This window comes from Nuphar pumila, chromosome 11, assembly GCF_984573655.1.
Source record: "Nuphar pumila chromosome 11, dmNupPumi1.hap1.1, whole genome shotgun sequence".
NCBI classification, from domain to species: domain Eukaryota; kingdom Viridiplantae; phylum Streptophyta; class Magnoliopsida; order Nymphaeales; family Nymphaeaceae; genus Nuphar; species Nuphar pumila.
In genome coordinates this window covers 21,560,166-21,573,818 of record NC_143259.1, presented here as the reverse complement: position 1 = coordinate 21,573,818, position 13,653 = coordinate 21,560,166, and the positions used below count along the sequence as shown (strand labels likewise).

At 37.3% G+C, this 13,653-nt stretch overlaps 1 protein-coding gene across 2 annotated transcripts in view; it reads right to left on the bottom strand.

The window, feature by feature from the left end:
- Positions 1–2,952: 2,952 nt before the first annotated feature.
- The window catches only part of LOC149822172 (pleckstrin homology (PH) domain-containing protein), a 348,671-nt gene continuing 337,970 nt past the window's right edge, over positions 2,953–13,653 (bottom strand). For both annotated transcript variants that reach the window (XM_089980112.1, XM_089980113.1), the window contains exons 64-65: positions 3,980–4,088; positions 2,953–3,660 (exon numbers count right to left, since the gene is read on the bottom strand). In XM_089980112.1, the coding sequence (XP_089836238.1) occupies positions 3,322–3,660; positions 3,980–4,088 (448 nt within the window). In that variant the 3' untranslated portion in view covers positions 2,953–3,321. The remainder of the gene's footprint in view (positions 3,661–3,979; positions 4,089–13,653) is intronic.

Below are 13,653 nucleotides of genomic sequence, written 5' to 3'. Positions count from 1 at the left end.
ACCATGAATGAAAATTTGTTATATAGGTAAGGTGGTGCCCCTATGAAGACGCGAAGGAGGAGGCGAAGAATCATGACGTGGTTATGCAAGCAAAGTCCATAGCGATAACAAACATTTGGTTGCACAACATAAATAAAGTTGAGTGTCAAGTAGCCAACTGAGTGGTATGACAATTTGGCTATGTTCAGTAACCAACCGGTAGCGTAGTAAGCAATACTGTCGCGCTGACAATAAAGGATATGATAAAAGATTATCTCATCTTAATCTTCTTTGAATTTGAAAACTGGCATGTCAATGATGACGATGCAGATATCAACTTGTCCTCCATGGTATTTATTGGCAATATTGAAGATTTAGATGTTCAATCACAACATTTTGTAGGTAGTCTCTCTGAAAAGAGGGTCATTGAGAAGGAGGAACATGGGCCGTTGAGTCAAAAGCATGTCTCTTAAATTATAACAAGAAATATCTATTGAATTATAAATATTTGCTTAATTATAATAGAAAATATCTGTTAAATTATAAAATGTATGTTGGATTATAACAAGTGAATCAAACTAGAAAAGTATGGATTTGCGCTACAAATAATTATAGCAAACAATAACCAAAAGTTGTGATTTTTTAGAATTTTATAATAAATAATAAGAAAATATGCGATCTTATAAAATATGTGATTTTACTCTATAGTTAGTAATAGATTTGTGTCTCTCCGCACATTATATATGTGATATTCTTATAAAATATATGGTTTTACTCTGTTATTTGTGAAGTTACGATTAAAGGAAATTCACAATCATTATATTTGCGCACTTCATGAGGACTGAAAAACAATGTGCAAATATATATTTAAGTGAAGGTTACAGAAAGGAGGTTTGCACGGTAAACAATGACTTTATTATAAAATATATGAATTTACTAATGTATTTATGAAGTTACGATCATAAGGAGGTTCTCAAAACTTGTTTTTGCACGCTTCGTGAAGACTGAAAAAAAAGGTGCAAGCATACATTTAAGTGACAGTTAAAGAAAGGAGAAAGAAGGTTCGCACGATTCTTTGCGACTTTCGAATGAAATATGCAATTTTAATAAGGTATTTGCTATTTTACGATTAACAGATAAGACCATAGAAATAACATAATTCTTTGTGCGCTTCTTGAGGACCACAAAAAAATGTGTGAATATACATTTAAGTGAGGTTTTCTTTTAGCCAATGGGCGGAACGATATATTGCATGAACTTCACGAGGTTTGCTTGTGCAAATGGTAAAAAGGTCCTAAAAAGTTTTCTATTTGCGGTTTTGGACAGCGGGTGGATTTCAGAAATTTTAGGGCATTTAGGAAAACACGCCGTCCTACAGTAGGGACATTTTGGTTTGAATATCTTTTGCTAAGTTAAGTGGGTTATCCTAATATTAAGGAAAAAAGTAGCTAGAAATGAAATTTGGGAAATTTCTAATACTCAAGGAAATAGAATATTTTCTGCTAGGTTAAGTGGGTTATCCTAATATTAAGGAAAAAAGTACCCAGAAATGCAATTTGGCAATTTTCTAATATGCAACAAAGGGAAGAAAACTCAAACCTTTTGATTCGTCAGTATTCATTTCAAATGGATTTGATCAATTGACACGGATGTAATCGGTTTTCATTGAGACCGGACAGTGTAGAGACCATGACTGGCAGGGTTTATTCTCGGATGGATTAGGCTATGAGATGGTATCAGGTTAGACTGTGCTCAGAGCTCCTTCGGATGCCGTTGATCTCAACATGAAAGGCATCCAAACCTGTACGATGAGATGCCCAACACTTGGATGGGGCCCTACTTTTTTTCCCGTTTGTGTTTCGAATGGAAGACAACTAAATGGTTTTAAAATGTCGTTTTTCGGATGGACAGCATCTGAATGGTTTAAAATAAACGGCTCATAATGAGCCTTATTAACTTTTTGATGTGTCATTCATTTTTAGGATCAAAGGCATCCAAGGCGCCTCAGACCTGATCCTCTCGCTTTGGCTATTTGGGTTAGAAATTGGTTAGATCAATTAGAGGAAAATGTCAGTAGATTCTTTTAAAATCCATTTAAGTGTTCATAAGTAATTTCAACCGTGTAACAATTCCCCAAACAGGATGAATGAAGCCCGTGTTCACGCGGCTTATGAAAAGTGATGAAAATTACTTGGGTAGCTTATGTAAATTACAAAAAGGTTAGGCATCGGCCACAGATAAACAACCCACCTCGCAGCGCCCCATATAAACTTGGGTAACTGGTGTTCTTCATTTCTTCCTTGGGCCATGCAACGAAAACTAGGTGGCACAATAATCGAGAATCAGAGTTTGAAGCATGTTATCAGAGTATCGGTGGGTATAATACTTTGCAAGCCTGAATCGTCTATTTTTAATAAATGTCAAAAACACCAAAAAAATAAATTTTAATGTTATTTTAAATTTATTTTAATGGTTTTAACACCTGTCACTTTGTGATTGCATGTAATAACTTTTTATTATTTTTGAGCAGGGACAGAACGATTCACTTGAGTATCGGTTCAAACGATTCAGGACAACATAACATCTTTTCCCCTTGTGGCATTGCATTGTTGTTCTGCACAACTTCCCTGGGGAAGGGGGGTATTACGCATAGGAACATAGGGAGGATATATATATATAAATTTTTTAACAGTTTTAAGTTAACACTGTGTATTTGTGTGCATTTATGTATTTATATACATAATATAGAGTTAACTTAATCTACTTTTGGAAAAAAATAGACCTCATGTGGTTGACTTCACCTAACACAAAAGAAGTTGTGTCCAAGTGTCGCACCTGCTTGGGTGCATGTGCAACGCAGGGGCGGTGCCCTGTTAGAAGAGTTCGTGTGACATAGCTTCCCACCTTTGGGAATGTCCTTGGTCCACAATTAAGGAAATACATACAAAGCCAACATAAAAAGGACAAAAAACCTGACTACAAAAATAATCATTAATACTGCACATGTTTCACAAGACCGAATGTTGCCTCGTAACATTGAAAGACTCCATCTCAAATATAGAGAACATTCCTCGCATTCACAGGCAGCAACAATACATGGTAGAACAAATCAAAAGTAAGGATTCCTAATGGCCATGGCCGATATTTGACAGGTGACCATCAAATCAGCATCCCATTTCCTTTAGGCTAATGTGTTCCATCCCACCCTACAATCCAAGTTTCTGGTTTGCCCATGACAAGCAAAAATTGCTAAATTGTTGCAGAAACTTGTGGTCTCCAAACCACATAGTTGCGGTTGCAGAAACTTGTAGTCTCCCGACCATAATCGATCAAGGCAGCCAATCAATCCTGTCTCGTTTCTTGCAGCTGACAAGATTGAACTCTCATGGTTTTCCAGTTTGAATCCTCACGTTTTTGTCGCAATGCAACAAACTGAAGAGCTTCACTGTGAACTTGATAGAAGTAACATGCCCAAGGATATGAATTTGGGGCCCTCCACACGGTTTGCTCCTCGAATTGTGCATCCTCAACAAGGCTTGCAAGCACACAGTATGCAGCATCTGGCTTGGGCTCAGTATAATCTGCTACGGCCACGCATCCAACCGATACAAAACCTTCAGGTGGCCGTGGGTACCAGATGGACACTGGTGTTACATAGTCTTCGAAACAATTTCTCCATACCTGCGGAAAATGCATCAAGTTAATGCACAAAGAAGTTGCCGATATAAGGAAGATACTACGATGCTGTTTGTAAAAGCAAAAATTAAAAACAAAGTTGTAATGGGGAGTTAAAATAGGTTGTGTACAGAAGCTCATCCGAATTGAGCTTCAGTTTACAAAAGCACATCTTCAACATGTATCTTGGTTAGCAACAAATGAAATCCAAATTATGAGGGAAACTTGGCTACTAACGCTAACCAATATTATAAAAGAAGGAACCATCCAAAATTAGTTGTTTTATAACCAGAAAAATTGAATAGACGGACCTAGAAAGACATACCAGATCATAACCCACAGGGAGCGTGAACTTTCCAGCAACATTTTGATAGACAGCAGCCACATTTGGAGGATAATTACCAAGCCGAGCTATGTCACCTACAGAGACATAACTGCAAGAGAGCCACGAGATGTCATCAGATGGAAAACATTAAAGAAAGACCATGAGACCCAACTATTAAAGCATGTGTGTGTGTGCCTGTGCATGCATGCACACAAACCAGTTAACTATTTGATATCTCCAATAAAACAGATGCATACGATAGCCAAGTCCACAAAGGGACAACACATACACAAGCCTTGAGATAGGCAAAAACATAGAAGTCTCTTTATTGAAAAGAGAGAGAGAGAGAGCTCTCAAGCATAAGAATTACAAAGGGGTTCACCCCAATTTATACAAGAAGAAAAGGAGAGGAAGGGAGGCCACATGGCCTCAAAAGGTGTGCCAAAAAGGGGCTCCCATAGAGTCGTTGGGAGCCCCCAACAGTCACAATTGTGACTGTTGGGGGGCCCAACGACTCAATGGTGGGGCCCCTTAAGTGACTTAAAGAAAGAATAAAAAAAGAAGAAAAATAAAATAAATACAAAAAATGATAAAAATAAAAAAGAGGAAAAAAACAAGTACCCCTATCGGGTATTGTGTGAAATGATCATAATACCCCTATTGGGTATTATGGTGTTCTAGGAAATATATATATATATATATATATATATATATATATATATATATATATATATATATATATATATATATATATATATATATATATATATATATATTGATACATATATTTTAACACCCACTCAAACTTTACGGGGAGATGACCGAAAGTTCGCCAAGGAAACATGAAGCGAGGAGCAGAAAGGGCTTTAGTGAAGAAGTTCGCCAACTAATATTCTGAAGTGACATATGGAAGAGTAATTGTTCCTCGTAAATATTCATCCCGAACATAATGACAGTCCATCTCGATATGTTTGGTGCGCTCATGGAAAGTGTGATTGCTTGCAATATAGATGTCACTCTTGTTGTCACAGCATAACTTTGAAGATCCAGCAATATCAACCCCCATGTCTTTGAGAAAATTGCGAAGCCAAACTAATTTCATTGTTGTGGTTGCTATAGCCCGGTATTCAGCTTCAGTAGAAGAGAGCGAGACTTTCTATTGCTTCTAGCATCTCCAAACAATTAAGGAATCTCCTAAAAAGACACAAAAACCGGTAGTTGAGATTTTATCATTAGGGTTACCTCCCCAATCTTCATCAGTATAAGCAACAAGATTTAAGGAAGAAGATGAAGATAAAAATAGCCCTTTATTTATGGTGTTTTTGATGTATCGGATGATCCGAAGCACGACGCTCATATATACAGTTATAGGAGCATGATGAAATTGACTTACAGAGTGAACTGCATGAGCGATGTCTGGTCTGGTGATGGTTAGGTAAGTGAGAGATCCAATGAATTGTCTGTAGGGTGTGAGATCTTCCAGAAGAACCCCGTCCTCCAACCTTAATTTGGCATTAATGACCTCTGGAGTCTCTACCTTTTTATCATCTGAAATGCCAGACTTAGTACATATATCTGTAGCAAGCTTCATCTGTGACAAAATATATCCTCGAGGAGAATATGTGACTTCAATGCCAAGAAAATATCTAAGAAAGCCTAAATCAGACATGTCAAAATTATTTTTTAACATGGTTTTAACATCAACAATACTATTTTGATCATTCCCAGTGATACATCATGTCATCAACATAAAGTAATAAGATAACAATACTAGTACCTGCACTTTTAACAAAGAGAGTAGTGTCAGTATAACATGAATGAAATCCTAATTTAACCATGCTATCACTAAAACGATCATACCAAGCCTTGGAGGCATGTTTATGACCATACAGAGCTTTTAAAAGCTTAAGGGTTTGACCTTATCCAATATTAATTCTGGGTGGTGGATCCATATATACTTCTTCATTTAAATTCCCATTTAGAAATGCATTTTTCACATCAAGTTGATATATAAGCTATTTTTTGGTTGATGCGACAACTATTAGAGTTCTGACACTAGTCATTCGGGCTACAGGAGCGAATGTTTTCTCATAGTCAATTCCATATTCTTATGAATATCCCTTTGCTATTAACCTGACTTTATATCTTTCTAGGGAATCATCGCTTTTAGTTTTAACTTTAAAGACCCAACGACATCCAATAGGTTTTTTATGCAGAGGGAGTTTGACTATTTTCCAAGTATTAGCCTTTTTTAGCGCATCTAATTCTATTTTCATTGCTTCAACCCAATGTAGTAGAGTCTTAGCTTGATTATAATGAGAGGGTTCATAATATGAATGTAAAGTTATTAAACATGCCCGATAATTGGGTGCTAAAGACTCATAGGATACAAACCTATTGGGTGGTATTAATTCTCTAGAAGAGCGCCTAATGGGGGGCTCTTATGAAGATTCAGAAATTTGAGAGAATTTTTCTAGGGCACTAATAGGCCTTTCTTGATCTCTTCGGGTGTAAACATTAATATTTTCATTATTAGTACCATCACTTGGTGGTGACATATCAAAATTGGACACTTCACAAGTGTCCTCTATATTTTCAAGATGATTCATAGAATCATCATTTATGTCATCAATAAGATCATGTAAAAACATATAATCAATTTCATGTAATGATTCCATTTTTTCAAAACCATTCTCATCTTCTAAGAAAGTTACATCTTTTGAAACATAAAGCTTGTCATTTTTTAAATCAAAACACCTATAGCCTTTTTTATTTTCCCCATAACCTAAAAAAACACATTTAATTGCCTTTGGAGACAACTTATCTCTCTTGCAAGAGAACAAGGCATTTACAACCAAAGATGCGAAGGCGATTGAAATCGGGTGAGAATTTAAAAAGTTTTTCATAAGGAGAGGCATTCTTTAATTTTGAGGAAGGCATTCTATTGATTAGGTATGTTGAGGTTAGGACGACTTCGGCCCAAAAAAATTTCAGAATATTTCTAGAGACAAGCAATGTTCTAGCGGTTTCTATAATATGCCTATGCTTTCTTTCCGCTAGTCCATTTTGTTGTGGAGTCCTAGGGCATGATGTTTTATGACAAATTCCATTTTGTGTTAAGTAATTTTGGAATTCATTAGACAAGTATTCACCACCGGAATCGGTTCTCAAAGTAGATATATTACTTTGAAATTGGTTTTGAATTTTTATATGAAATTTTTTGAAGAAGGAAAACACTTCCGATTTATGACTAAGGAAATAAATCCAAACATATCGAGTAAAGTCATCGACGAAAGTGACATAGTAAGAGTAACCCCCTTTAGATATGACTGGAGATGGACCTCAAACATCCGAGTGCACCAATTCAAAGGGTCTTAAAGAAAAAATGTTCTAGTTGAAAAAGAAATAGCCTTCATTTTTCAAAAAATACAATCTTTGCAATTAATGTCTTTTTCCTTACAAAATTTGTTTCCAAATGGAAAAAAATACATTTTTTAATAGCTTGGATGACCAAGCCTTTTATGCCAAGTTTCAATACTTTTCTCTTGGACATAAGAACAAAAATGATTGGTAGGAAGGTTTAGATGATCCATATAGTAAATGGCCCCTTCCTATGGCCTTGCCCAATCCGCTTCCCGGACCGGAGATCCTGCATAAAGCAACGATTAGATGAGAAAAATATTTCACAACCATGGTCGGCAATTTGGGAGACCGAAAAAAGATTTAAATTTAATTTTGGAACTCTAACTTTTGGAACAAAAAGATTTTGAGAATTTTTGGAGTTTAGAGTTCCAATGCTAGAAATTTTCAAAAAAGTTCCATCGGCCGTAGAGACACAAAAGCCTTTTGAATTGGTGCAAACATCGATTAAAGCATTTTCATGAGGGGTCATATGAAAAGATGCTCCGGAGTCTAAGATCCAAGAGTACGTACCGGGTGATGATGTAGATGCAATGGCCGCACCCGATGTGGAGAAAGTAGCTTTAAGGATTTGTTGAAGAGCCATGGATATTTGACCAAGGGTCTCCTTGAGATGACCATTCTTGCCTTTATCTTCTTTGGTGGTAGATTCTTCAAGAGAGGCCACCTTAGGCTTGAAAGTTCCATTGAGCTTTGGGCAAGCGGGTTTAATCTGACCCGACTCATAGCAATGATGACATACGATCATTTTTCTTCCTCCATTGTAGTTTCCTTATTTACCAAAGTGGAGGGGCTTGTTGTAACAACTCCAATCCATACCCTTTAAAAATGCGGAATATATTTTTTTTTCAATGCGGAAACCTTCCCAGAGACCCGGGGTCCTCACAGTTCTAATTTCCATTGGATAACCCAACCACAACAAACGAAGTTGCAATCATCATCCATAACAACCAACTAAAACTCTTTTATTAATGAACCAATAAGAGTCTCATACACAACTCAAAAGTGAAGTAACAACTGCAAAAATTTAAAAGAACTAAGAAAAGCAAAAATAGAGCCACTATGTCCCCTGCTGAAGCTCACAAACTCAAGTATAACTCTCATCCATCCCCAGTAGCCAGTCCAGCCTCACTGTTCACCATGTCCTGTGAAAAACCAACAAAGTAGGGTGCCAGAACTGAAATTCTGAGCACAACTACTTCTAAAGAAACCAGGTGAGACAAAGAACATGGATAAGATTTCATACAATGATTTGAGTGAGTACAGATATAAATTTTTCAGCATTCAATTATCTATACCTACAAACAATTACATATGCTCACCAGTCAAGAACAGTAAAACAATACCATATATCAAGAACTAGATAACCAAACCTTGCAACATGATTTCAATAAGTAAATCCTATACTACCACCAAATCATGTCATGATATAGAGAATGATTCAAACATGCGTGATTTAATGCACAACAGAAAAAAAAAATGCATGATTATGTGCAATGCATGATTTCTTCTGTTATCTTTCATTTAAGTTCCATCTTTCCATATGCATGCCCTATTAAATGCACACAACCTTAAGTTCCTCTTTTTAATTATCGTTGCCAGCGGATATACCAAACGAGTACAATCCCCGAGGTCAAGTAGGTTCCCAGGATAGCTTAACACACAATTTGTATTTTATTGCTGAGTTCCAACTTAGACCTCGACCGAATCACCTTCGGAACATTATACCTCCACATCTAATGTCGGGGACACAAGAGACACCCCACGCCCACAAGTGCCACATCCTTGGTATCATAACAACAGCTGTGTCAAACACACCACTCTCGGGTAAAGTGACAGACTCTCCCTAAAACCGTAGCCAGGAGAAAACCTCAATATCGGGTTCATGAGACAAATTTACAACACACAGAGTTTTTGTATCCTCACAGTCTCCCCAAGACCGGATATCTAAGATTCTCATACTCCAGATGAGATATCCCAGAAAGTATATTACACTGTTCTTATTCATTATATCTTTAATAAAGTTTATTCTTTAAGTTTGCAACACCATATGCAAAAGTAAAGTGAAAACCCGCATCCTCCCTTGCGGGGACCCATAAGGGACTCCAACCCGTATAAACCACTAGAACAGTGTAGTAATGTGCCAAACCATCTTATGTGGTTTAAGTGATGCATTTAAAAACATAAATAAAAGAAAACCAACCCACGGCTCTCCAGGTCGATGATGGTCCATTTAGGCCATCGAGGCAACACATCACAAAACAAAAGTAGTGTTTTATTTATAATACTAAGCCAAAGTGCCAAAAGCATGTGCACTTATGAAATCATAAACCCAAATATATGCATGTCATTACTCGTTCATATGCCTTTCCACTATGTGTGTGTTACCTACATCACATATGGGTATTAACCAATCCATGGTTTCTTTAAGTGTGTGAGTGTTCATGTACCATTTCACATATCAAGCGTACATGTTCAAGAAGAATTACTAATGATTGAATCATGCTCACACTCATGCGTACCATAATCATAACAGTCAAGTGAAAGCATAAACCTCCACGACAAGTGTTTCCATACAATCCAGTACACAAGCTTTTAAATAACACCTGAAATTCTAAACAGGAACATAATGGTCAACTAGAGACAACAAGGCAAGACACCTCCCGTATAACACTTCCAGATTTTATGTGTCCATCCTTCCTGAACAGTGTATAACAGACACTATTAGACATAGCTGAAATTTTCAAGTTATGGTTTAATACTTCCACACTGCATCTTACAAAATTTTGAGCTTAAACCACACTAAAAAACCAGCTTGAGCTACTTTAGAACAACTCATTTTACTTCAATTCATCAAATTGCACATTCTCAGACCAAAACTCAATTCAACATAAACTTTCAGAACACAGACTGATGAAACTCAATCATGTCCATAGAACACAGCATGCCTAAACCAAAATTTAACATAAATCAGCCCCTGTGGATTTAACACACACAACATGTCAAACTTTAACATAAATAATGCCACTTAGTATAAAACCATTGATCAAGACTACTGTAGTCAAATGAACACTGTAAAAGAAATTCTATACATAAAATGACTTACAGTTCATTAACAAAAATATACACAGCAACACTTTGGATTTGATATCAAAGGCATTGATTGCACATGGTTCAGCTAATAGCAAACCTGAGCGTAACCCATATTGTTTTAAGAGCATCTAATATATGTATTTTTACAAAAAATGCAAACAACACACTCGTCCAAATACAAGTAGCTAATATCAGGTTCAGATGAATATTTAACACCCATTTATATGGCTGATCAATATCACAAGAGAGCATGCATATACGGACTTGATTAGAAATCAAGTTTGATACGGGTAACTAACACATAAGTGTCCAGACTTAGAGTCGATCAATAACACACATTGTTCATGGCCAAGCATGCACCTGTGCACAACATATACACACATCACATATGAACACAGGCACTCGACACCTATCCACTCTGTGTATGATGATAAGTCCCTGATCTCACATAACACCTCATTTGCTTTGATTCAAGAGCACATTTTATTGACTCTAATTTAATTTAATCATATCATATCACATAAAATACTAAAACATAGAGAATCAATCACTAAAAGAGTTAGTATCATTAAATTAACAAGAAATTGGAAACCCCACAACTGGGGCCATCCGATACTTCATAGAGTATATAAATTTTCAAGAAATCGAAATACAATCCCCCCTCAAATCGAAAATAAACTAACAATCCCCAATTTCGGCTGAATTGGGCTTTTCGTCAATCATCCCCAAATCCCTCCTTCGTGACAATCGAAAACTGAGAACTCCTTTTTCATAAATGGAAACCCTGAAATTTCCTTTTCTATCCAAATGGGAGAAATTTTTTGGCTAGTACGAAGAGGAGAAAATCGGGCCATCCAGAGGGTTCCCATGGACCCTCATCTCAAAAGATTACATGGGATCGAACCCATGTTCGATCCCTCACCTAGATTCGATAGGAGCCCCGTACCTTATTGAAGATTTTTTGCTGGCTTTCCGACGATCGAAGGCTGAAGACGCGTAGGCAGGGACGCGGATGACGTTCCTTGCTGCTGCCGTGACAGGAGGTACTCGCTGCAGTCGATAATGGCTGCTGGTTGCCGCAGCTCGTCGGGGACCTCCTTTCCTTCGGCGCACACACACAAACAGAGAGGGAGACGGAGAGAGACGAGGGAAGAGAGAGATCGAGTGAAGAGGGCAAGAACCCCCTCTCCACTCCCCCTTTATCAGCCCCAAGCCCCTCCTCTACCGAGAGGTGCGGTGTCGGTTACGCCCTGCGTAACCCCCCCTCCCCCTTCTGTTTCCGATTCTTGAAAACAAGAATCGTGCCCTAGGCACGATTCCTATTTTAACGCCCCTCCCCTCTTTTAAAAATTGAACTCGGGTCCGGGTCCGAGCCCATGACCCACGATACAGGATCCATTTCAAAAAATGGTTCTGGTTCGCCCCTGCACAATGGATCCTCAGTTGGATCCGGGTGGATCCAACTATGGGTCCGACCCCCTTGCATCAAACATCTATTTTATTTTTTTCTTATAAATACTATCAATTATTTATTTAATTAATAATTAATATTATAAGTAAAATTTAACACCCCCATTGGTGGGTTATTTAAGGATTCTTTTATGGATCCGATAACGGTAACGGATCCAAGGCCCAAATTTAGAAAAGTACCCATTATTTTCAAATAAATTTAAGCAATTAATTATAAAAAAATTGAGGTTATTACACTTGTAGATTTTTACATTATTGCGGGGTTTGAAAACGGCAAGCACTTCATCCACATTCTTATTCATCCCATGCCTTGTTTCTTCTTGGGTGATCTCGGCAAAAGCATCATCTATAGGAGGAAAGATAGATCTATGAAGAAGTGATGACCTCAGTTGCTCAAATTTGGGACGTAGCCCAAATAAGAATTGGAACAATCGATCTTGTTCTATTTGCTTTTGTCTTAGTTCGACATCTTCCATATCAACCCATTTTGGCTCTAAAAGAGCGAACTCATCCCATAGTGGGTTTAAAGCACTATAGTAGTCTTGAATACTTGAATCACCTTGTTTGGTGGTTCTAATTTTTTCTTGAAAAAATAAACTCTTGCAAGATCCTTTTGGGTACACATACCCTTCATAAAAAACCAAGCCTCATTGGCCCGACGAAATTTAACTATATTAGCACATACCTTGAGTTCGATGTTGTTCATGAACCAAGCAAGGTTTTTTGCGTGATTGCTTTCCCAATCTTCTACTTCCTTTTGATGATCTTCAATGACTTTGAGGCGAGTATCTCCCTCAACAACCTTTTCTTGTCTACCTTCGATCTTTGTGAGCTCCAATTTAGGTTTCAGAATGGAACCCATAACATACCCCCAAAGTTTCTTGCCTTTGAGGTTGTTCTCCATTGCCGATGCCCACATCATGTAATTCTTTCCATTGAGTTTGAAGGATAGATTGATTTTTGCTTCCATAATGCCACCAAGAAGTGAGAAGAAGGGAGACAATAGATGAAAAGTATACGTACAACGCTTCTTCCTCTAAGAACCGAGCGACTTTGATACCATGTAATGAAATATGCGAAAATACAAAGAGTTCTATAAGCACTTGCAATGTCCTACAATGAAAAACAAAAGAGACGATAGCCAAGTCCACAAAGGGACAACACATACACAAGCCTTGAGATAGGCAAAAATATAGAAGTCTCTTTATTGAAAAGAGAGAGAGAGAGAGCTCTCAAGCATAAGAATTACAAAGGGGTTCACCCCTATTTATACAAGAAGAAAAAAAGAGGAAGGGAGGCCACATGGCCTCAAAAGGTGTGCCAAAAAGGGGCTCTCATGGAGTCGTTGGGAGCCCCCAACAGTCACAATTGTGACCGTTGGGGGCCCCAACGACTCAATGGTGGGACCCCTTAAGTGACTTAAAGAAAGAATAAAAAAAGAAGAAAAATAAAATAAATACAAAAAATGATAAAAATAAAAAAGAGGAAAAAAACAAGTACCCCTATCGGGTATTGTGTGAAATGACCATAATACCCCTATGGTGTTCTAGGAAAAATACATATATATATATATTGATACATATATTTTAACATCATATTCCCAAAGCACACTTTTTCTAGAACATTATGGCCATGCAATTCAAATTAAAAATGGATAATCTACTTGTACATATTTTTCACTAACCCTTCCA